General features: G+C 52.2%; 1 protein-coding gene across 2 annotated transcripts in view; it reads right to left on the reverse strand.

The window, feature by feature from the left end:
- Positions 1-16,042: 16,042 nt before the first annotated feature.
- IGF1R (insulin like growth factor 1 receptor) overlaps positions 16,043-25,487 on the reverse strand; it is a 307,717-nt gene continuing 298,272 nt past the window's right edge. For both annotated transcript variants that reach the window (XM_078448958.2, XM_078448959.2), the window contains exon 21: positions 16,043-23,738. In XM_078448958.2, coding sequence (XP_078305084.1) covers positions 23,357-23,738 — 382 coding nt within the window. In that variant the 3' untranslated portion in view covers positions 16,043-23,356. The remainder of the gene's footprint in view (positions 23,739-25,487) is intronic.

The raw sequence follows: 25,487 nt of genomic DNA on the forward strand, positions 1-25,487 counted from the left end.
AAGGCATCTGAGGCTCCTTAAGAGCCTAAGGTCAAGTGCCTGAGCTGGTGCCTGAGGGGGCAGATCTGGAATTGAACCTACATCCACAGGTTCCAAACCTTCCTTCTCAACCCCCACGAGGTACAAGGCCCTCCACCTTGGCCCTGGTCATACCGTCTCTCTTGCCCACCCTCTACTTGTTCTGAGGACATTTCCTCTCCGTGGGCATTTCCCACTCACAGTACAAACAAGGCAGCACCATGGTTGGTGGAAGGAAGGGCTCAAAGAGTACTGACAAACTGCATAAACAGATGAATGAAAACAGAAAAATCTGTCCTGCTCGGACCAAAAAAGCTAGGAGGAAACAAGAAAGGAGAAACGACTCCCAAGGAAGAGCCAGAACCTAAGAGATACTGAGAAGCTCTGTGTCAGGTGGTCCCCAAGACCATCCTCAGGCTCCGTAATAACCCCTGGATCGGGCTCAGAAGAGCTGTTCGAGTCAGTTACAGTTCACTACAGCGAGACGATCGAGATGAAAATCAGTGAAGGGAAAGCGGCAATGCGCAAAGACGAGGAGAGACGGGGTGCAAGCGTCTAAGGATCCTGCCCCAGGGGAGTTCCGGGGATACGTGTTACTCTCCCAGCAGTGACATCTGACATTGAGTGTAGAGTGCCGTCAATCCGGGAAGCTCCCGTGAGCCTTGGTTTTTATTGGCGGTCGGTCACATAGGCATGCCCACCTGGCCGACCTCAGCTACTCAGACTCCAGAGCGGAAACAAATCACCCTGTTAGCAGAAACTCCAGTCAAGCTACTATGACGTGACCCGATGCCTCAGGCATACAAAACCACCCTTATCAGGGAGAACATCCCAAGGACTCAAAGCGCTGCTCCAGCCGCCAGCCAAGGGCCGGTCTTGAAGACAGGAGTTTCTTGGGAATATGTAGCGTTTCAGCAGCCCGGGCCTACTGAGGCAACGTTCCCTGTCCAGCCCCTTACCCAGAGGCGCAGCAACCCCACACGGTACAGGTGCAAGTACAGAGAGGGTCAGGTCTTGCCAATACTTCCTACGTCAGCACCAACTTGAGGCTCCAAAATCATTTCCCTGGAGGGGTTTACAAGGCGAGCCACTGGGGCATAGGGGATTAAACACATTAGAGTTTCCATTTCTGTGTTAATTTTTTTAATTATGATTAAAAAAACACATAAAATTTACCATCTCAACCATGTCTAAGTATACAGTTGAATGGCGTTAAGTACATTCATATTGTGATACAATAGGGCCCAAGAATGTTTCATCTTGCAAAGCTGAAACCCAACACCCGTTGAAAACAACTTCCCATTTCCCCCTGCCCCCTAGCCCTGGTAACCGCCATTTGATATTCTATTTCTACAAGTCCGACTACTTTAGGTCCCGCATATAAGTGGAATTATACGAGGTTTGTCTTTTTTGTGACCGGCTTGTTTCACTTAGCCTCATGTCTTCAAGGTTCATCCAGGTTGTAGCATGTGTCCGAATTTCCCTCCTTCTTTCGTTTTTTTAAATTTATCTTTATTCTTCAATGTTTATTTATTTGAGAGAGAGAGAGAGCGAGAGAGAGAGAGCGCATGAGCTGGGGAGGGGCTAAGCAACTGAGCCAACCAGGTGCCCCAGAATTCCCTTCTTTCTTAAGGCCAAATAATATTTCACTGTGAGTAGATGCCACCTTGTGTTCATTCATCCACTGAGGGGCATTAGAGTTGCCTCCACCTTCTGACTATGGCGCATAATGTTGCAATGAACATGGGTGTGCAAATACCTCTTTGGGATTCCTGCTTTCAATTATGTTGGATATATACCCAGAAATAGGATTGCCAGATCATACGGTCATTCTATTTTTAATATACTGAGGACCCTCCACACTGTTTTCCACGGCAGCTGTACCATTTTACGTTCCCACCAACAGTACATGAGGGTCGCAGTTTTTGTACATCCTCACCCACACCTGTTATTTCCTGGGTTTGTTTTCCCCCCACAGTGGCCATCCTGAGCAGGTGTGAATTTCTGTGTTTTCGGTCTATGAAAATAATAAAGAAATTAACCTGGACCAATGCTTCATAGCTAGACTGATGCTGGCCTTGCTTCGTAGGCACGCAGGGAAATGTAATCGTAACACTGCACAACGCCGTGCACAATGTGAAAAATACAACATTTTTTTTTCAGAGGCCAAAAGAGAAACGTGTCAGTCTTGGGGCAAGGGAGGCCATGGGTGATAGAGGGACCCTCCCTCTCTGGCTCACTTCAATTTATTACAAGTATTTCAGCCAACTTAATGGGTTTCAGGATTATATCATCCAGTTTTCATGGAACTAGCCTTTAAATTATGATCAAGGAATCCTCACAGATAAGATCTGCAAAATCCCACAGATAAAAGATAACATGAATAATGCGAACCTGAGCAAACACGCAAAAATATCTGAGCGACACTCCTCATACCCCTCAAATAAGCTCTTTGCCAGGCAGGGTTTTTATACAAAAGTGATGACAATCCGAGGCGCCCGAGTGGCTCAGCTGGTTAAGCATCTGACTCTTGGTTTTGACTCAGGTCTTGCGGTTCGGTGGGATTGAGCCCTGCATTGGGCTCTGCACTGCCAATGCGGAGCCTGCTTGGGATTCTCTCTCTCTCCCTCTCTCTCTCCCTGCCCCTCCTCCACTTGCACACGTGCTCTTTCATTCTCTCTCTCTCAAAATATACTTAAAAAATTGTCTAAAAACAATGACAATCTGGTAAGAAATTGCTCCCCAAAAAGAGGAGGAATTAAGAAAACCATTGAAAATATAGACTTCTATCCACTTGTTAATAATGAAGCCTGTTTGAAAGGTGTATTGTGCCCTCAGACATCAAGACATCAGCTAATTATAGTGTGTGTGTGTGTGTGTGTGTGTGTGTGTGCGTGCCCCAAGGAAAAGAGAGGGACTTTTAAACAGAATCCCAGTTGGGGCGCCAGGGTGGCTCAGTCGGTTAAGCATCCAACTTCAGCTCAGGTCATGATCTCGCGGTCCGTGAGTTTGAGCCCCGCGTCAGGCTCTGTGCTGACAGCTCAGAGCCTGGAGCCTGTTTCGGATTCTGTGTCTCCCTCTCTCTCTGACCCTCCCCCGTTCATGCTCTGTCTCAAAAATAAATGAACCTTAAAATTTTTTTTTAAACAGAACCCCAATTTCCCAAATTACTCACAATTTCCCATTACCTAAATAGTTCGACCCCACCATTTTTTAAAAGTCTTTACGTGTCTATTTTTTGAGAGACAGAGAGAGACAAAGCACAAGTGGGGAGGGGCAAAGAGAGGGGAGACACAGAATCTGAGCTGTCAGCACAGAGCCCCACGTGGGGCTCAAACCCACAAACCGTGGGACCATGACCTGAGTGGAAGTCGTACGCTCAACTGACTGAGCCACCCAGGCCCCCTTCGACCCCACTGTTGGTAACATTTCCTTTGTGGGTGTTTCCTGGAATTCCTTCCCTCTTTTATTTATTTTGAGAGAGAGAAAAAGAGAGAGCAACCAGGGGAGAGGCAGAGAGAAGGAGCGACAGAATCTCAATCAGGTTCTGTGCCCTCAGCACAGAGCCCTATGGGGGGCTCAAACTCACTGAACTGGGAGATCATGACCTGAGTTGAGATCAAGAGTCAGACACTTAACCCACTGAGCCACCCAGGTGCCCCTCCTTCCCTCTTTTAAACGTATCCTTTCTGAGCCTCAGTTTCCTTGTCTGTAAAATGGGGACATTGTCAGCCCTTCCTTAGGAGGGTTGTTGTGAGGTGTCAGGCATAGCGCCCTCCACAGCCAGCATTCTCCAGGAGCAGTGAATCTGATTAGCAAAGGTTGTTTGTTTGTTTTTTTTATGTTTATTTTTGAGAGAGAGAGACAGAGAGACAGAGACAGAGACAGAGTGTAAGCGGGGGAGGGACACAGAGAGAGGGAGACACAGAATCCGAAGCAGGCTCCAGGCTCGGAGCTGTCTGCACAGAGCCCCACACAGGGCTCGAACTCACAAACTCTGAGATCATGACCTGAGCCGAAGTCGAACACTTAACCGGAACCAGACACTTAACTGACTGAGCCACGCAGGCGCCCCAGAAAAGTACTTTTTTAAGCTTATAGAACCAGAAAAATAGTATTGTCCATTGTAAAAATTTTACAGAGTGTAGAAAGAGATAAGAATTGCCCCGATATATGTCAATTATACCACAGTAACAGTAAAATAAAAAGAATCACCCTATTTCTTCCCTCCAGGGATACCCATTTCCGTGTGTTCCCATTTCCATAAATGGCTACAGGAAATAGTCCGAGATTCTGATTTTTTTTTTTTAAACTTCTTCCTTCTTAGGGGTTTTCCTATGTCAATAAATCGTTGTAAAGGGAAAAAAGGGAGGGAGGAAGGGAGGAGGGGAGACAGAAGCGTCTGCACACATCTCCAAGCCTCCCTCTTGCTTTCCCTGGCACTGTCCTGCTCATCCTCCAAGGCCTGGTCAGAACCCCCTCCTCCGTGCAGCCCTCTCAGACTGCAACTCCCACGTGCACAGCCTTGCTTAACCTTTACAGCAACCCATATGAATGAGGTCCTGTTTTACTGTGTTTTACAAATAGGGAAACAGAGGCTCCACAGGTTTTAATGCCTTGCCCAAACGCACAGTTAGGAGTGGAGGAAGCAGGGTTTAGGCTCCTTCTGTCTTACCCCCAGGCTTCTGCAGCCTGGGGTGGGGGGTGGGGTCCCAACCCAGCCCTTCCCGCCAGGATCCTGTCATCACTTCCCATTTCTAGTCCGCGTCTCCTCTAAGAACGGGACCCTCCAGGACGTGCCAAGCCCCGAGCAGAGGACAGCACTGTGGGCTCTCGGGAATTTTGCATGAATGACTGAATGAAGAAACGCATTCTTGCTGGCTGGTACCAGCCCTGAACTCTCATCTGAGAGGGGAGCATCGGATTTTGGAAAAACAGCAACTGTTTTACAACACCAGTTGGTGCCACAGTCTCGGTGGATTTGAAAAAAATTCGGACAGCAACTGGTGTCTTTTTTCCTTCCATCAGTTCCCTTTGTTCAAATGCCTTGTGTTCCTGGTGACCAGATTTCAGGCGACAGGGAGACAGGAAGAAGTGGGAGAAGGAGGCAGAAGGCGGGCTCCCGGCTACCCCAGGACCTTTGCGACTTGGGGCGGTCAGGCTTTTTTGAGGCATTATGGGCCCCACATGGGCACCCAGCGCCCGGCCGAGCCTTGTCATTCCTCTGGCTGGCGCAATACCCTGGATGCCACTTTGGCAAGGGTGGTGAGACTGGGCTCCGTCCCTCCCCTCGTTGAGCACAAAACATTCTGCACTCCTAGCTGAGAAAGCGTGCCAGTCCGAGAAACACAAACCTCTGGCTCTCTCCAGGTTTGCCCAGAACCTACATTCTCTTTGCTAAAACAACCATCCCTTCTCGGCAGAAAGCCGGCCTGCCTTCTGGTTTATGCAGAATGTTCGACTCGCTGCTTCTGACAGGCCCCGGGCTCATCAGATTCTACTAAATGTCACTTTCAATAAATCTTGGCCTGACTTTCTCAATTTAATATGCATTAATTATGAGCAACGATCGAGCATATAAAGCCCTGACCGTGTGCCAGGCACAGTGCTGGGCACCTTTTGTGAATCATCTCATTTAATATTTGTGAAAACTCCTCTGACTGCGAATTCTCCCCATTTCATAGATGAGAAAACTGAGGTGCACCGAGGCTAAATAACATGGCCGAGTTTAGCCAGTGGAAGGTGGCAGAGCCGGGCGTCAAACTAGCATCTTCCTGACCCCAAAGCCCATGCCTTTCCCTGCGACACCATAATTGGGGGTCCGTTGGTGTATGGGCCCCATTCCGCCCTGGACCCTCCTCATTCCAGGCTGAGGCTGGCAGTGAAGACTGGCTTGGCTTATTTTTTTGTAAAATGCCTATGTCTGCCGTGGGCACTGTGTAGGTGGCCCAGGACACCAAGTGCATTTGTGTACGTGTGTGTGTGTGTGTGTGTGTGTGAGAGAGAGAGAGAGAGAGAGAGAGGGAGAGAATGAGAGAGTGAGCTGACTGTCCACATGAGGCAATGCCCGGAGACTCTCTCCATGATTGCCAGTTAGAAAAATTTCCTCAGTACCCCAGATCAGATCCTGTCTGCAGTCCCAGGCTGTGTGGGACACTTTAAACCTCACGATGAGCTGGGTGGACGAGTTGGCATGAATCTGAGACCCACCCAGGCCTTATCTCATTGCTGACCGGAAGCCCCGTGCCAGTCCGCTCCAGCTGTCACGACACAGTCTCAAAGCCCGGGGGGGTCTAAACGACGTCTATTTCTCCTGGTTCCGGGGACTGGGAAGTCTGAGATCAAGGTGCTGGCAGGTTCGCATTCTGGTGACAACCCTCCATCTGGCCTGCAGATGGCCACTTTCTGTCTGTGTCCTCACACCGCAGAGAAAGAAGGGCGCTGGCCTCTCTCCCTCTTCTTACGAGGGCACTAATCCCATCCTGGGGCCCCCACCCTGCTGACCTCGTCTAAACCTAAGCACCCCCAGACGCCTCATCTGCAAATACCATCACATCGGGGCTTAGGGCTTCAGCAGATGAGTTTTGCTGGGGACACATTTCAGTCCATAGCACCCTCCTACACTACTACAGCCCTCCCCCGATCCCCACCCTGTCCTGGTGACCTCAGGATGGCTGTGGTCCTTCCAGGGCCGTCCAAGCAGCTGGGCCAGGGGCCAGGCGAGGCCTGCAGGCTCTGGAGGAAGAGTGCCTCCTCTCTCTGTCCTCTGTCCTCTGCAGGGGGTGTCTGTTGGCTTTAGTTGTCTCCCCCAGCCCCGGCTCGAAGGACCCCAAAAGCCTCAAGACTTCTGGCCCCGGCGTGGATGGCAGTGGTCACCTCCTGGCCGGGGAGGCTGGCTGCACCTTAGAAGAGTCGCTGGTGACAGGGCAGACCTCCCAAGCGGCAGGATCTTCTCTTGTCAGGACAACAGTGGAGAGAAAGAGGAAAAGGGTGACATTCTAGTTAGAAGGAGAAAATACAGGGGCGCCTGGGTGGCTCAGTCGGTGGAGTTCCGACTTCGGCTCAGGTCACGATCTCGCGGTTTGTGAGTTCGAGCCCCAAGTCGGGCTGTGTGCTGACAGCTCAGAGTTTGGAGCCTGCTTCGGATGCTGCGTCTCCCCCCCTCTCTCAAAAATAAACAAACATTTAAAAAATTATAAAAAAAGAAAGAGAAAATACCCCAGGGAGACGTGAAGAGTAATTCCAAGGCGATACGTGGACAAGTGCCAGTTTATAATGGTCCCGAATCCCTCATGTGCAATTCTGGCATCTCCACATATTCGAAGTTTCTCTTAATTTGCTTGCTGGCAAAAAGTGACCCGAGCTGACGTGAGGCAGCTTGTGACACCTGTGGTTTTTCCACCTGAAGTACACGTCCGCGTTTCCTGTGCTGCGGTTTTCACGGGGCTGGTTCTGGAGTCCGGCCCTGGCCCAGGAGTTCCGCTGGAATCCAGCGGATGCGTGCCAGTGCCGGCCCGTCGTCAAGTGTGTTTGGGCATCCGGCTGGGAGCTGGAAAGGAAACACCGGATGAGCAGAAGCAGGGCGCTTTAATCCCCTGGGAATCGTTTTTCAGATAAATAAAGAACATAAAGTTGTCAAGTGCAACGTCGAATGCCCTCCATCCCGCACCAGCTCTGTGAATTCCAAGGAGAGCTCCAGGTTGGCCTCCCGGCGCTTTCTACTTTGGCGAGAGCCATGCCATCAGCCTTCTGGAAAGCCCGGTCTCAGACAGTGTTAGGGGTTCAGCCTCCTTATAAAACGGGGGATCTGGACTCGGAGACAGCCGTGCACGGAGGGAAGACAACGTGGAGACCGGAGACATAGCGCATAAGCCGAGGGCTGCCCCGGGGGGCTTCTGGAAGCTGGAAGAAACAGGTGGGATCCTTCCCCTAGAGGCCCAGAGGGAGCATGGCCCTGTCGACACCTTGACTTTGGACTTCTTTCCTGCAGGCTGGGGTGATCGAGTTTGGTTCCAAGCCACTCAGGTTGTGGCGCTTAGTTAAGACAGCCACGGGAAGGTCACGTGAGGAAGCTCCCCGAAGCCGGTCCCGGGGCCCAGGCCGCAGCGGAAGACCTAGAAAATGTCTGGAGGCTTTCCTCTCTCCTCTCCTCTCAGCTGGCGTGGGGTGGGTGGAGAGGAAACGCTGAGGTGGGGGGGGGGGGGGACGAGGGGGCTCCTGCTGTGGCCCGCTTTGGTCTGGGCTTGTGTGGGCCAGCCCGGAAGCAGAGTAGCCTTCCTCTGTGAGGCCGGTGGGTGCTGGGCTTGACGGGGCCTGCACGGCTCAGGGTGGACGCCCCCGTCCCTCGGGGAACCGTGTCTTCGCAGGCTTAGTACGCGTAATTAATCGACGTTTCTGTGGACAACTGAACTACAGCAGCCTTTGCGGGGGACAGCCCTGAAGGCAGAGTCCCAGGCAACCTCATTTGGTTTGGGGGCTCCTCCGTAGCCTTTGCTCAGAGCCAGACCCCACGGGAACCCCACCGAGTAGAAGAAACTGGTTCTTCGCAGATGACTGGGTTCTGAGAAGCAGCCCGGGAGCCAAGCCACGGCCTCCTCACCCTCGTGACAAAGGCAAAGGTGACCCCAGAGTGATGCCGTCCAGCCCCTGCTTCCTGCTCTGGGAGCATCCGGAGGGGCCGGGGCCCTGTGCGACCTCAGTGCTCACGTCTCACTCGTTTCCTACACAAGAGCTGGAACCCCTCGGTCTGTCTGGCCCCTGGAATGCCGGCCTGCTTCTTCCATGGCCCTCCAGGCACTGCCCCGCATGACCTGGCCCTCCTTCCCCGCCTCCCACCACCAGAATCAGGCAAATGAATGAAGTCTCCCTTCGGGCCCCAAATGGGGATGTGATCTTGGCACTTTTGGAAGAGAGCAAGCTTGAGCCGGTCGAGGGACCTGGGCTTCTGGGTGGGTGTCCGGTGGGCGGGACAGAACGCCTTAGGAAGGCTGAGCTGGTCGGGGACGGACCTGAGACACCAAAAGTTGGCCAGGAGTGCGGTCCTCAGCGAGTGCAGCGGAGGCAGCCCTCCAGCAGGGCACATCACTCCTGCCCGTCTCCTCCGCAGCCCAGGGCAGGGCCCCGGATGTCCCGTCTGTGACCTTTGGGCAGGCCTGGCACCCGGACGGCCATCTCCATCCGAGGATGCATGCTCCTGGATGTCGGGAAATGCCAGGGGAGGGAGTCAGGAGAAACACAGGCGCTAATCCGAAACCATCTTGGTGATTAGCACAGGTCCCGGAGCAGGAAAAGGACTTGGCCTTCAGGCTCCTGATTTAACGTCTAATAACTGTGAACTGCACGTGCCTGAGGTTTCACTCTCCTGGCTCTCTTCCTTCCAGACTCCTGCCTGTGAGGACAGTGCTCCCTGACCCTGGGTCTTCCCCACGGCCCTTCTTTCCTCTCCCTGCCCCCCACCCCTCACTCTGTCTGGATCTAGCCTAAACCCATGCCTTTGTAGCCCTGACAGGCCACTGTCTTCCCAGAATCCTCTCTGTGAGCTCCAGACACACGGAACCAAGGGACCGGGTTCTCCCACTTCAAAGTCAGCAGGTCCCAAGTCAACGTCATGATGCCCTCCAGCCCACTTCTCCCTCCGTCCTCTTAGGGGGAAGCTCTGACCCATTAGCGCTTTGTGCACGATCCTTTGATGGCTTCCTTTTGCTTCAAGTCCAGCCTCTGGCTGAGCGCTCAGTCTGGCTTCCACAGGCTTTTCTAGCTTCTGTTCCCACCCTTCCCCACGGGCAGTGCTCCCTGATACACCATTGGTGGTGGTGGCTTACTTGTCAAAATGCCTAGGGGTGCTGCAGGCAGTCAGTGCTCCGATCGGAGTCCAGGGGCGCTAAGTACCCTGGTGCAGGACACACGGGAGAAGGCTGTCGCTGCCCCACGCCCACTGCCCCGCGCCAAGTCGCCCTGTGCTTCCCCAAGGCTCAGGCTCTCGTGCTCCTCTGTGCCCCCGAAGCTCCCTCTGCCCGGCACACCCTTCCCTAGCTCCTTCATCCGGCTTGTCTTCATCTGTCCCCCTACACCTTCCCTGCATCCCTTTCATGGACGGGCTCCTAACCCACAGGCTGGGTCAGATACGCCTCTGGGGTACTCACATCGTGACTTAAGGGGCAGGAACCGTGATTCCCCTGCGGGCCCCCTGCCACCAGGTGAGCTCCTTGAGGGCAGGGTCCAGGCCCACAGAAGGCCCCTTGGAGGGGCGCCTGGGGGGCGCAGTCGGCTAAACGTCTGACTCTCGATTTGGGCTCAGGTCACGATCTCAGGGTTCATGAGTTCCAGCTCCACATAGGGCTCTGAGGTGACAGTGCAGAGCCTGCTTAGGACTCTCTCCCTCCCTCTCTCTCTGCCCCTCCCTGCTCTCTCCCTCTCTCTCAAAAGATAAACTTAAAAAAAATAAAAAGGCCCCAGGGAATAGAATCAATGACCCAAGTGTTAGCTTTTCAGGGACTCTCCCCGGCCCTGCATCAAGGAAGGGGAGTCTACCTGCTTCTTTCTGCGCGAGCTGTCCAAGCTGGGCCCACAGGGAGGTGGGGCTGCGGTTCTTCAGCTGCCTGTAGATTACAGGGAAGTGACGCAGAGGGTCACCAGAATCTGGGAAGACCTTCAACCGCAAGGAAATGGTGGCTGGGGAGTCGGTGAGGCTGGGATGATGAGGAGATGGGGCCCCGGAGCTGTGAACCCCGGGACCCTGGTTCTAGAGTGGCTGGTGGAGGTGCACTCCGCCCCCACGCTCCCCCCAGTGAGGTACTAGCCGATTTTCTAAGGTTCTGGGTGTGCCTTCAAGAGTTTAAGCTGAAACACAGAGTAGGTCTTGGAAGAATATTCTGGAGAGAGAGGAGGAAAATAAAGGGAATCTTTATTCCTTGCCGTGACTCAAAGATAGTTTCCACCTAACAGAGGGGCCCTTGCGTTGGGTCCCGGCCATGCCCAGGCAGGGCAGGTGGGCTGTGAGGTGAAGCGGAGGGGGGAGGGGAGGGGTGGCGGGGGAGGGGGGGAGGGGGGCGGCAGCGGTGGGGGGGGGGGCGGGGGCGAGGACCTTTTGGGACTGGAAGAGAGGCGGAGGGAGGTCTCATCTTCATGACGCCCAGCCTTTTTTTTTTTTTTTTTAAATCCGAATAGAGTTATATGAAAAACTGTCCCCAAAATGGACAAAACTGTACAAACGTCCACAAAACAGGAAGCTCCGATGATGAGATCAACACAACGTGCAGCACCAAGCCATTAAGACTCAGGTGTGTGGATAAAATGCTCCGCAGCTATTTTTTCAAAGAGGAAAAATAATCAGCTCAAAAAACCCTGACAATATTTTAGTGCATTGTTACTAACTTCCTTTATTAGGGTTTCATAAAAGAGCTGGAAGATTCTCCAGAAATGGGAAGCTTCTCCTGTGCGAGCCTTAGCCACCCGCTGGGGGGCAAAGAAGGGAATACGTTTTCCTGCCAGAATATTTGGACGTATAAAAGCAGTTAAATGAAATGCCGCATGGGTTTCTATCCGGCTGTTTTTCATTCCAGCACATTCATGAGGGGCGGTCGGCGGGGAATCCCGGAGGTTGTGCCGGCCAGATGTGGGGTTGGAGCTGCTTTGGGCCCAGGGCTGGTTCTCCCTCGGCTTGGCCCTTCAGCTACATCCGGGAAGGCAGAGCAGGCCTCGGTTTCCCTATGCTCTCGGTCCTCCCTTGTGCTTCTGCAGCTTGTCGTGCACATCGGGCTGGACGCCTCCCCCAAGGCCAACGTTCTGGAACAGCGCGCCAAGAACCGAGGTTCTTGGGATGCCGACGTCCGGGGCTTCAGGCCTGCTCTCGCGGCGAGGGCCTTCCGGATGGCCCGGAAGTGATCGCGTCTGGGGTCAGCACGAGGGCGCTCGGCAAGCTGGTGGCGGTGGAGGGCGCGCAGGTGCTCTGCTCTCGCCATGCGGGCAGGTGCGCGCGGCGGGGTCGTTCCCCGGGTGGGTGGGGAGGACGCGCCGCCGCACGACCAGCCCCCCTCCCGGGTCGTCCCCCTTCCCCACCCGAGGCCATCCTGTGCCGTGCAGCGGGCCACTTGCTCACGCGGTGCAGACCAGCGCGTGGTCATCACGCCCCCTCCCCCCCGGGGTCTCGGTTCCAACCCCCCCCCCCCCCCCCCCCCTTCCATCCGGGCCTTTGGTGCCTTGCTAGAGAAGAGATGGGAAGGCGTGTTTCGAGAGCCACTAAAGTCTGTGGATGCTTTGTTTTTATTTCTTGCGGCCCAAGTTGTGAGTTAACTATTCTGATTCAGCCCCCCACACAGGTTGATTTACCTTGTTCCTGCGAACTCTGACCCGCAGTGGATAGTTTCTCCTCCCCCCCGCCCACAAGAGAATGAATGAAGAAGTGACTCAGTGCAGACACGAAAGAGAGGGGTTCCTAGGGGAAAAGGGGTTTGGGAGTAGTCGCTTTGAAAATCTGGTCCCTTCCCGGGCCCGGCCACTTGATGGTCGTGGGACGGTGAGACCAAGGGTCAGTCTCTTCCCGACTCACTCCCAGCCACGTGCGCTTTCTGAGGCAGAAGAACAAAACCGAAGTCTTCCTGGGTGGCAGCCTACCCCCCTCAGGCTTTGGGGGTGCTGCGGAGACCCTTTTGCTTACGTGGCCCTGGGGTGAGAGGCCCGCGCCAGGAGTAATGTGGCACTTGGTGTGGTTGCAGATACGTCTGTGATTACACCTGCCACCTGTCTTTGCATCATGGGAATGCGCGCACGGCCCTCGTCCGCGTGCCTCCATTATCCTGTTGGCTCCCAGGACGTGCTGGACGAGATGAGAAAAAGCCCGAGCTCAAAGCCCGGTTTGCAGAAAACTCAACCTCGGTGATTCCAGACCCGGGGAACCAATGGGGGGACTGCTCCTTTAGAGAAAATTAAATGTTTCAATCCCGTGTGCAGAGTTCAACTGTGCTTTGAGAGACTTTTTAAAAATGGCTTGTAAAACAGTTTACACAGAGGGAAAAAGCTCTAAATTAGCCCAACGAAATCACAAAGGGTTATTTTATTGTCAGAAGAAAGAAGAACACTCTGAAAGGCAGACATTTCACAAGGGATTAACTAGCTTCAGTTATGGTTTTCATGACAATAAAATGAAATCCTAGTAATTTTTTTTTCCCTCTTAAAAAGACTGTGCAGCGGGCCTGTGTGATCCTGCCCGGATTGCTAAAACCGCAGACCTGTTTGGCAGAGCTGCGTGTGACTGGGTGATCTGTGACCAGCTGGCCGTGGGGAAACACAGGTGTAGCTGCCGCTGGGTACCCCGTTCCTGGCCGCCCAGCTCATGCCTCCAGGTGCTGGGTGCAGCTTCTGAGCCACTGGGTCTCTAGTGTTTGGTTTTTCTTTTTCTAATGTCTTTTAAAAAAATTGTGTTTTCATACACAGGATAAAATTTACCCTTTAGCCATTAAAATTTTTTTCTTTTAATGTTTATTTATTTTTGAGAGACAGAGAGAGAGAGAGAGAGCACGAACAGAGGAGGGGCAGAGAGAGGGAGACACAGAATCTGAAGCAGGCTCTAGGGTCTGAACTGTCAGCACAGAGCCCCATGTGGGGCGCGAACTCATGGACTGCGAGATCATGACCTGAGCTGAAGTTGGATGCTTAACTGACTGAGCCACCCAGGCACCCCTTTAGTGTCTGGTGTTAAAGGAGAATAGCTAGGTTTGGCTTGTCTGCCACAATGGGTGTTATACTTACTTTTTAGAAGCAGAATCTCCCCTTCTCAGCTATCATGTTGCCTTTGGGCAAACACTTGGCACTGGGTCTTGTGCCAAGCTGCTCAAAGCAAGGTTTTATCTTGTGTTTGCTAGGGGCAGATATCCAACGAGATACATTGTTTTTTTGGAGGAAGGGGTTGAAGGTGGCTAAGGTCTGGGAAATTTCTTGTTCCTTGTTGTGCTCCCTATCACTTTCATTTAATTACCTTAAAAAAAAAAAAGCATTATTCACTTAGTATCCAGATTCCTTCACCATAAGAAAACGCATTTGCAGCTTAATAACAGAGGAACTGGGAGGGCCTTGCTTGTTTGATCATTAGCTACCACACTTGTGCCTTTGGAACAGACTTTACAGGACCCCTTTTGCAAATGAAACTCGCTTGTTTGACATAAACCAGTTCAGAGTCACATTGTAGCAGATCAAAGGCAGCCAAGCAGGATGGTACAGCCAGCATGCACACGCGTGGGTCCCGCCGCCCTGGTTGCTAAGTGGAGAGCCTTCTGTATTTGTAGGCAAACACCTGCTACCCAGAGCCCCGTGCCCACCCTCCACCCCCTGTAGCTTCTGTCTCAGGCCCGGACAAGCAGGGGGCCTCGGGACCCAGCCTTGGGGTCATTTTCAGACTGCTTGGCACCAGGCGATGCATGTTTTATAAACTTTTAGATGTCAGCCAGTTGGGAGGCCCAGAGCTCCCTCTTCATGACCGTCCCCATCATCTCCCGCTGTGTGACCTCTGATGTTCCTCAGGGAGAATCCCAGAGGGCCCACTCACATCCCCCTGTCCGTACATCCTGGGGCCTGTTTACTTGGGGCTATTGCCTGCCGGTTCTGAGTCCGAGAGCTGACCCAGCTTAAACAGGTTGAACCCTGGGTTGGTCACTTAATAGCTGGGGGGGGGGGGGGGGGGTCTCGGGCACGTCTGTATGTTTGCTTATCCGAAGAAGAGTAAAGTCCTTCCTTTGCAGAGTCGTGAATATCTGGTGAGAGAACGGATGTGTGAGCAACCCCCCCCCCCCCCCCCCCCCGCCCCGCCCGGCACACACACCTTGCGGAGTCTGGGCTTGTGGCTGGACCCGCCGGGGAAGTACAGAAATAGCCCCGCGGGATCTGTGCTCTTTAAAAAGTGGCGCGGTGGGGAGAGGCTCTAACGTTTGTAAAGACGCAGCACCTTCATCCTGAGAAGACACTGCGGCCGCTTCCGGCTGAGGACGGGCGCGGAAGGCGCCGCCACAAGCTGGGAGCGCGACCCTGATCGGCCCGGGATCGTGGGAGCGCCGCGCCTGGGTCCTTTGTCCCCACGGCAGCCCACACCCCCGCCCGTGCCTCGGAAGTGCGTCTGCCTGTACTCATCCGGCTACTGACGGTCCCGAGTGCCAGGGGTGAGCAGAAACCCTGGGGCCACACCAAGAGCTTCAGACAGCCCTCTCTTTGAGAAAGGCCTTTTGTTTTTAGGTCCAAGTATTTGTGCGACTCATCGGATCTGAAATAACTGTGGCCTTTGATTGACCTCTGCTGCCCGCACCTTGCTACCCTGCCCTTTACACGGTGTCTGACCTTGTTCCTGGAGTGTAGTTTCTTACCATCGAAGTTTCGTGAAATGCTCAGCTTGCCTGATGTGCGTATGCATTTCTGGTCTGATTCCAGAACACTTACAGCTTGTTGCCTTTGAACATATATTCACATTTCTTACTATAGCCATCTTCCCCCCACTCCCACCCTGGGGGGGGGGGGAGGAATCCCAGATTGTAGAGGCCCCCGGACAGGCCAAGGTCATCGGCTAGAAAGTAACATTTTGAACACCGCCAGGGGGCCACACCCCCGTGTGGGCCTGCTTGGGTCTCACATGCCTCCTGACAAGGTATGCTGGCCACGAGGTACCAACAGGGACAGGGAAATGCGAAGTTGGAGTCCTTCGTCCCAGAGTCACCCGAGGGCAAACCTGGCTCGGCCTAACTTTTGTCAGTGGAAGGTACAGGAAAAGTCTACGGATCAGTCAAAAACGAAGTACAGATTTCTCTATCTTATGTATTCAAATTTTCTGCTAGCTGATTTAATGGAGGGAGGGAGAAGAGCTTCCGTCTTCAGCAATTTGCATGCTGCAAAGACTCAGCTGTCAGAAATAAAGCAAAGCCTTCACGCAGAACACCTCCAAGCGACATGTGTGAACACACACATGCCACACGTAGCTCAGCTCCCCTGCCTCAGAAGCGTGGGGACTCTTCCAGAAAGGGAGGGGAACGAAATCAGAGACCAAAAATGCATACAGAATTCTTTTTATTTAACTTAAACCATGTAGTACTTTAACTACTAGAAAAAAGCAGAGTAAGAGAAACTAAAGTTGCCTTAGCTTCAGCCATTCAAAATAGACAAAGTTTCTTTTTTTTTTCCATAATGTAAAGAATCCAGAGTATATCGCAGTAACAGGAATAAATTCTTACAACAGAATATACAAAAACATTTTGAAATTTTTTTCATCTACTGATTTTTTTTTATATAAACAGAGGATTTTTTTTAGGAATAATTTATACACAGAAAGTCATTTTATGTAACAAATTGGCCATGTTATTACCTTTTTTTTATACTTTTTTAAAAAACTTTTTTTAAACAAGAAAACTCAGAAAATGCATTATTTGCGATGCATCCATTCCATTGCGCCTTCTGGTTTGATTCTTTTTTCTCTTTGCCCCAGAGGTAGACACTCTGGCAAACCTCTCACCTCAACCTCACTGGCTTAGAAAGCAGACAGGTGTTTTCGCCAAGCACCTGTTCCACCTGTGGGTGTGTGTATGCAACGCCAAACATCTGAATGAACAGTTGAAAACAAAAAACCAATTGTTTCTGGACCTTTCTCCCATGTAGTGCAAAACATCCAGATGTTTCTAACGATGGAGATTTTGTGGAGTAGTGTAGACATGGCCAATAATCCATTGGGAGCGAGAGGAAATGGAGTCCGACTTAAACACATTTTTGCGTGTGTGTGTGTACTTTTTACGCAAAAGGACTTGTTTTGGACTGGAAAAATGTATCTTCGGTGTTCTGCCTTAAATAAAAGAAATAGGGTCTCTTCCTTGTTAGAACAAAGCGCTAATCACGATATGAGGCATGTAAGCAAACGGCCCGTGCGCACAGAGTTATCATCATTAGCGTGATAAGTCTGCATGCTGTGATCACCGCGCCATCAGGTCCTTCCCTCTCTAGGCACAGCATGCCCACGGTGACGGCCCGACCAACCAAACCAGATGCTCAGGAGTGCCAGGGCCACCGCTGGGCTGCAACGCCTCTGCTATGTGCTTGGCCAATGAGGCTCCTTCAGTCTTACACTCCAAAGGGAAATGACCAGTGAAAGATGATCCCCTTCCCAACCAGAGGGTTCTGGAAGACCAAGATACTGAAGATACAGAACTACTTCTTAAATCATCATCATTCCTTTGTTATAAACTAGGGCACAAAGCATGGGGGAAAAGAGGGTGAACCAACGGCCTGGGTCAGGGGGAAAAAAAACAAAAACAAAAACTTTTTTTTTTTTTTTTTTTTTGGCATATTGTAAAGCTAGCTAGTAAACAGGTGTCCTAAAAAATGGATCACAAACACACATTTGCACACACAGAGAAAAAAAGTGTCTTTAAATTATTTTCGGCAATTATAAACTACAAACATTTTATAAAATTATTCTATGTTCTTACAAAAATGCAATGAAACATTTAATTAGTTCTTGTAAACCAGATCTTCGTCAACTGACTACCCGTAATCTACTGGACTTAAGAGCCCTATTGAAAACACTAATGAGTGACTAATTAAAACAATGTTGACCAGAAAGATGTGGACACACACAAACGTGGACGTACAGATGAGTGATCATTATGTTCTTGCATAACAAAGTAAAACAAAACCCTAAAGTCATGCCCCAGAACTGACAACCGACCGTTGTGATGCAGTTCGCATTCTTGAACGATCTCACTTAACTGCAACGACCGTTTCCAAAGTAGGATGTCAGGTTTATTTGTTGAAACCAAATGCCCTTGGATGACTGTTGCGCCTTGATGTGGTCTGATACCGTCAGAAACCATCAAGTTCAAAACGTGGCCCACACTTCTTGCTAGCCCTGTACCCTTCTGCTCGCCACTCTGCTCCATGTCACGTCATGACCCTGGTACAGTGGTTTCCCGCTGCCTGATCATCCCACCCTCAAGGGGTGTTCATCTGCTTTTTCTCTAAATGACCAACTAGCCATCTAAGCCGGACGCCCAAAATGAAACCCTCTGGCCTGTCCAAGGTCTGTATCTTCAGCATCTCTGGCAACAGAGGTTCAATCTACACAACATCCTCTCTTGAAGTTCTCATTTGTGCCACCGACTAGTCAGAGGGGAGGAAGAAAGTTTGACTTTCATCACTGGTGCTTAGAGAGTGGATCTGGTCCGTATCGCCCAATGCTGCTTAGCCCAGGAAATTAAAAAAACAAAACAAAAACAACAACAATGACAAAAACAGCCGACAAACACAGAAGTAACAGTAACAAAAGAACCCCAAACCTTAAATGCATTTCTGGGACTGCTGGAATGGGCCAAGGCATACTGTGGAGCATTACTGTCAACCGGAGGGTGCCTATGTTTTGGAAAGGAGTTGCCTTTGACACTGGCCACCCCGGGAGGACCCGGCAGTGACAGCTGAGGACCTTGGGCCAAGCATCCTAGCCTTCTCACCGATCTGAGCTATAGTGTGACCTTGCCACAACAGCAGCCTGCATCACGCACAGCCACCCACCAACGGAGGTGAGCCGCTGAGAAAGAGGCTTTGGTGGGACAGACTGGCCTAGAATTTGGCATCATACTTGGCTCGGAAATCTGTTATCCCGACCAAAACACACCGCACCTCACGCCAAGCATTTTGCCGTCGGGTAGTTCCACAGTCACCACTTTTTTTTTTTTTTTTTTTTTTTTTTTTTTAATTTTACCAAGCCACTTTTCCTACCATTGAAATGTCGTCCCAAGTCCTAAGAGACAGGTTGGAAGGAGAGGCCGCTGTCGGCCACAAACACGGTCTTCCATCTTCCAAGGAGGAAGCTCATTCCAACTGTGTGTCAAACATCACGACATCCCACAAAGGAGAGCTGGAGTGGTCTGGGCGTCACACAGCGGACGTTCGACAGTGTCTCCAGAACACGCCAGCTCCTGCTGCCTCGGGGAAGGGCTGTGTGTGCTAACGTTTTAATGCTCACATCAATTCCATGATGTGCCTCAGTGGTTCACGTCACTTCAAGCAGCGTGAGCTGCTGTCAGGAGGAGGTTGCGTGGAAAAATGCCACAACGCAGCTTGATTAAATTATGTGGAGCATACGAAAGAGAAAAATCAAGAAGAGGTGGGAAAATCAGCATAAAATGAGGCTAGAACTGTGGACAGATGATGCCTTGGTAAAGTCAAGGTGGGTGGTTTGGTCCAGTAAAATGACTGCACCGTCACGCAAGCAAAATTTTCTTTTATTTAAGTGTTTCTGAAGCTTTCGTTAGGATGGGCACTACGCTATTACTGTTTTCTTTCTACTTAAAGAGAAACCACCTACGTAAAACAAAGACAGAAGGACACCAACAACTCGAGGACAGTTGAAACAAAACCCTTAGAACCAGCTGAATGATCTGTAGAAATCCAGTTGTGGAAACCGGTAGGTTTGTGCAAAAGAGGAGAGGCTACTATTCCCAGGGGTCACCTACAGTGCGGAAGAAGAAAACCCTGATCCGACAGTATTTCTCAGTGACCTTAAGATGCCAGGGGGCTGGGGAAAGAGAGTAGTGTGCTCGCAGGACGGAACTGCGGTGCGGGATCTGAAAGGAGCCACCGCCCTTCGGGAAAACCGCCACCACGTCTCCCAGATAGGATCACCGGGTGCCTGCGAGAGCAGCGTCTGGAAGCGGGCAGCGCGCCGTCCGCCCGGGGAGCAGCAGGTGATGGGATGGAGGTGAGGCCCCGGGCGGGAGGCAGTGCCACCCGGGGAGGAGGCCGGGCGCCGACCGCCAGCCCCTTCCAGCCCGCAGGTTTGGTCTCTGTTTTCCCTGGGGGAGGAGGAGAGGAGGGTGAGGTGGAGGAACAGTCTGGGGGGCGGGGGGGGGGGGGGGGGGGAGCTTTTCTCCCGCGTGCATCCTCGAGTGCAGGAAGGCCTGCTTTCTCGGGCAGGAGGCCTGGCGGGCCGGGTGCTCAAAGCGCTGATGTGGCCGCACCACCGAACTGAACCGGCGCAGGCCTGGGCCTCGGCGGCCAGAGCAGCGGCCCGAGACCCGGACACCGCACGCGTACAGGTGCGGTTACGCCCAGAGACTGACTGCCCCCCACCGCGGTGCTCCCTGTCCTCAAAACCTGCAAAACGAGCGCTCTTCCGGATGACAGAATCTGTGTGTCATTCACTCTGCGCAAAGTCCGTTTCAGTGACGGCCTGGGACAGCCGGGCGGCCTCCCCCCGCCCGCCAGGAAGGGAATCCTAAGGAGGAGCCTCTTAGGAGACCAAGCGAGGAGGAGGAGGAAGAGAAAGAAACGAGACATCTGGGAGAAAGGCAAGCTGTCTGAAATGAGCGGAGAGGCGGGTTAGTGTTGCTTCGACCCCCGAATACAGCCTCCTGGCCTCTCCCTGCCTCATGTGCTCGGCCTGTGGTGTGGATGAGGTTACCGATATCAACGGCATATTGTCAGGTGCTGAGAGATGGGATATGTATTCTTCTGTATATATACACATATAAAAAAGAAGAGTGAGGTAGATAAATGTTTGAAAACCAAAACCAAAACCAAAAAACACGAAAACAAAACCAAAAAACCAAAAGAAACCCGAAAACTGTCCTGTCTTACACACACACACACACACACGCACACGCACACAAAACCCTTTCCTCAGTATTTAAATTCATCACTGGGGGCTTCTCTACAGTGATTGAAACTGGTATCACAAAATAAATTAAAACTCCTACATAGAATACCTTCTTAACTTTTTTTCTTTTTCTCATTTTTTTTTTCTTAAGGGAGAAAAACCATGGGGCAGAGGCTAGAGAACATCGCAGGACTTAAGGTACTGACCAGAAAAAGCACGACATGCTTGCTTTCTCGTGTTTCGTCTCCAGTCACGACTAGCAACCATCAGACTTTAGCTTTGTTCCTCCTCGAAATTGAAACATTTCCATCCCAGAAGCAACTCGGGTGCTGTCATCACTCTGGTGAGAAGTGCTAAAAACTAAACAATACAAGACCCCCGGGCCCCGAGGACTGGGATTCCTGGCTGAGGAGAAGCGAGCCAGCGCCAGGGCTCTGGTCCCCCCCCCCCCCCCCCACCCCGGGGAGCGCACAGGGCTCCAGGGCCATCGGCCACCATGGTGCCCATGCGTGCCCGACCCGGCCCCTCTGGCCCTGCACCCTGGAGGGGGTGGGGGTGGGGGGCTGGCTGACACCCTGAGGAGGCCACCCCCGTGGCTCCCTCCCCGCCAGTGCCCTGGAGGCCCCCCAGGGAGTTTCTGGTTCTGGAGACAGGTAGGTGGGTCTGGAGGGTGGTGGCGGAGGCCATGGAGGAGCCCGCCAGACCCCGCTCCGCTGCACCCTTGGACTCAGCAGCTGTTTTTCATGGGATGGAAGGATTAAATATCCATTAAAAAAAAAAAAAAAAAAAAAAAAAAAAGAAGTAATCCAAATGCCTAGCGTCTGCAGTTCAAACTGCTGTTGTACCCAGGAATTAAAAAAATAGAGATATGTGTGTCACAACCAAAACGAAGGTGAGGGAAAGTGAAGGTGAGACTGTCCAACAACGCGACTAGAAACACTGAACGAGGACGTGCGACGTATTTAACCTTTTGTTTTCTGACCTGAGTTTGCGTCATGTCTTGCACTGTAACAGACTCCAGCGCGGTGAGAGAGCAGGCCGGGTGGGGGATGGGGGGCGCTGCCTCCCTCGCCAGCCTCGTGCCCACACAGCCTACGGGTGAGAACGTAACTAACGGGCAGGGGGAGCAGGGAGGGGAGGGCGTATTTATAAAAAGGCATCAAACAGTTCATGGCAAATTATGTTCGAGAAGTATCGATTACTGGGAAGAGAGGAAGAAAGTCACGCACTCTAGTACAAAGCATAAGAAGTTTCTTGGAGTGAGCAGAGAGGGAAGGAGGGTAGACCTGAAGGTTTTCATAGATTAAATCCACAAAGATAAAGGACAAAAAAAATAGCAGCTTTTTTTTTTTCTGTACAGACGTATAGATGAATATCTGAACCGTAAAAAAGTTATAAAAGTGACATTAAAGACGATGTGTATGCAAATGTTTCATGGTCTAACATAGAACTGTAAGACCCATGAAGAAGTCCTAGTAACAGAGAAAATGTCAACAAAGCTTAGAATGCTTGAATCCATTTACTGCTTTGCTTCTTACTGTTGTGGTGGTGTTTGAATTTCTTTTCCTTGCAAACCTGCATAAACAGTTGGGCTGAGTCCCTGGAAACCCCTTCCCATCTGTGTCCTGGGGGCCGGGAGCGGGGGGCCAAGGGCAGGGGGGACAGGAGACTGGCACGTGGATGACCTTGACTCAAAGCCTGTCTTCCAGGCTCACGACAGGGCCTGTTTCCTCCACAATTCCGGGGGGGGGGGGGGGGGGGGGGCTAGCAGGTGGGGGTGGGGGAGAGGGGCAGGGAAGCGGGGTTCAACTTCTCCCAGTCTCCACCGAGAGAAAATCCCATCCTGTCCACTTCCCCCCAAACAATAGCCTAGTCAGAAAGCGATCAGACCTGTGTGAACGTAAGACTTGAAAAGAACGCCAGGGGCGACCAGATGGAGTGCATCATCCACGTGGCTCTTAAATGACGTGACTAGATACCATGCTCGCCCCATGCCTCTGGAAACAAGGAGATAAGTGCGGGGGTCATGAGGGAGGAAGTTCAGGGTTTTGGCAGAATTTGGCAGCATTAAAATGGTGACAACCTTGAATGAATGATGGCCCTTTTTAAATCTCGTTACGTCCCTAAAAAGGTTAAAGATACAGTTAAAAAAATCCCGTCTCAAGGTGTTTTGTTTTGTTTTGTTTATAAAGACCTACGGTGACAGGCAGGTGTGTACAGGGGCAATGGGGGTGGGGGCCGCAGGGAGGGACAGCCATTTCCTCAATCTGATCAAAAGGGCGTCCCAGCTGGGGTTGCGGCAAATGTTTTTCTATCATGAAGCAGAAAGAAAGAGAAAGGTGAGAGAGAGAGAGAGAGAGAGAGAGAGAGAGAAGGGGCGGGGGGAGAGGGAGGGAGACAGATAATGAGAGGAGAGACCGGGAAAGAGTGAGGAGACTCGATTCTCAAGTGTTCTGTTGCTATTAAGTGTTGTCATTAAGGTTCTTAAAGGCCCATGTCAGTTAAGGGTTCGGGTAGGGAAATAAAAAGCTGCTTGCATATTGAAAAAAGGAACATCCCAAATGTGTTTACTGCAGAGAAGCCGTCTCCCGTGGGCAGCAATGGCAGTTCTGAAGATCCACTGAGGTACAGGAGGCTGTGAATAGATTGTTAAAACTCTCTCCCCCCACCCGCCGCCGAGCGTGCACACACGTTACTGTTTGCACGGGATCCGGGATCCGAGGATCAGCAGGTCGAAGACTGGGGCAGAGGCAAGGCCCTCTCGTTCTTGCGTCCCCCGTTCATGTGCGCGTAAGGCTGTCTCTCGTCGAAGCTGGCTCGGAGAACCAGCACGCCGGGGCCCGGGCCATTCTCGGCCTTGTGTCCTGAGTGTCTGTCGGGCAGCGGCAGGGAGGACGAGGAGGCGGAGGGGTCCAGGGGGACGCTCTCCATGTCCTCCGGCTCCAGATCCAGCTCCTCCGGCTCGGGCGGCTTGTTCTCCTCGCTGTAGTAGAAGGAGACCTCCCGGAAGCCGGGTTCCATCTCGTCCTTGATGCTGCTGATGATCTCCAGGAAGGAAGGCCTCATCTTGGGGTTGTACTGCCAGCACATGCGCATCAGTTCAAACCTGAGGCGGAGACAGACAGACGGTGGGCCCGGCCGCGAACGGTGGCTCCGGGGCCACCTGCTGTGGCCTCCCCCCACACTCGCGCACTGAGAGCAGGGAGGCAGCTGGGCCATTTCTCTCTTGACGGCCCGACTGGCCCGCGCCGCTTTCGCTCCGGGGAACCAGGACCCTCCCCGGGGCCAAGACCCAACCTCTCATTTCCTGAGGACAAATCTAGGTTTACACAGAGTCTGGCATGACAGGTGTTATGGGGACAGTGCTAAGAAATAAAAATACAAACAAAAACCTACAGAGCGTCCTATCTGAAGTGTCTCTTGGAGCCACCAGTGAAACATTACTTCCAGAATTAGAGTGCAGGAAGCCTCTGGTTTCTCACTAATAAGGCTTAAGAATGGGGGCACCTGGGTGGCTCAGTTGGTCAAGCATCTGACTCTTGACTTCCACTGCTTCCCTTCTGCTACTGTTCTCACCAGAAGATTCTATTCTCTGTTTTGTTTTAAAAGTTCTGGCTAAAGAGGGGTGCCTAGGTGGCTCCGTCGGTTAAACGTCCGACTTCAGCTCAGGTCATAGTCTCGTAGTTTGTGAGTTCCAGCCCCGCATTGGGCTCTGTGCTGACACTGTGGAACCTGCTTGGGATTCTCTCTCTTTCTCTCTCTCTCTCTCTCCCCCTGCTCTCTTTCTGCCCTTCCCTGCTTGGACTCTCTCAAAATAAATAAAAATAAACTTAAAAAAAAAAAAAAAAGGCTTAGGAGCGATCACAGCTATCCTGACAGTGACCCTCCCTTTCGTGCCACCTATGCAATTTCTAAGCTTCTTTCTGGGGCCTGGGGCCGGACAGCTGGCAGTGAGGTGGGAAGGCCACAAGACAGAAGGAGCATGCATCTAGGGTCTGAGGTCCCGGTCCAGCACCACCCAGGCTGCCTGCTGCCTGCCCCACCACCCGGGCTCTGGCCTCGGGTCCAGGCTGAGCCAAATGAATCAGAGTCCTATGAAGACGTGTAGCCAGATCCCGACAAGGCGGGAAGGTGCGAGGGGCCCTGCCTAGGCAAGGGGGCGGGCAAAGAACATGGCATGAAGCCTGTGCCGGGTCTCACCAGCTGGACCACGGTGGCACTTGGGCCGCAAACCTCTGTGAAGCCTTCAGTGGACCACAGGAGGTGTCCGTCCCCCGCCCCCCGCCGGAGAGCAAGCAGGAGGCTGCACAAGGAAGAAGGACGGACGGTGTTGTGGTACAGCCAGCGGCCTGGACCCAGGGGAGGCCTGGGCTTGGACAAGGGTTCAGGATGACCAGGGGAGGAGGGCGTACTTCTTATGAACCCAGAACGCAGAGAGACCCAGCTGAGTGGACCTTGGGAGCAAAAAGGAGGGTGACTGACATCCAGGCTGGCCACAGAGCCAGAGGAGGCTACGGTTCCGAGAAGGGGTTGGCGGGCGGCCCTTTCTCGCGTGAGCTTGGCACAGAAGAGCCTTCCCTTCCATTACTGTTCTCGCCAGAAGATACTATTCTCTGTTTATTTTAAAACTTCTGGCTAAAGAGGGGCATTAAGCGGTTAAGCTCATGATCTCACAGTCTGTGGGTTCGAGCCCCACATGTGGTGCTATGCTGACAGCCCAGAGCCTGGAGCCTGCTTCCGATTCTGTCTCCCTCTCTCTTTCTGCCCCTCCTCCGCTCATGCTCTGTCTCTCAAAAAAAAAACATTAAAAAAATTTTTAAAACTTCTGGCTAAGTCAGAGTGGCCAAAATGAACA

Source organism: Panthera onca, chromosome B3 (genome assembly GCF_046562875.1).
Source record: "Panthera onca isolate mPanOnc1 chromosome B3, mPanOnc1 haplotype 2, whole genome shotgun sequence".
NCBI classification, from domain to species: Eukaryota; Metazoa; Chordata; class Mammalia; order Carnivora; family Felidae; genus Panthera; species Panthera onca.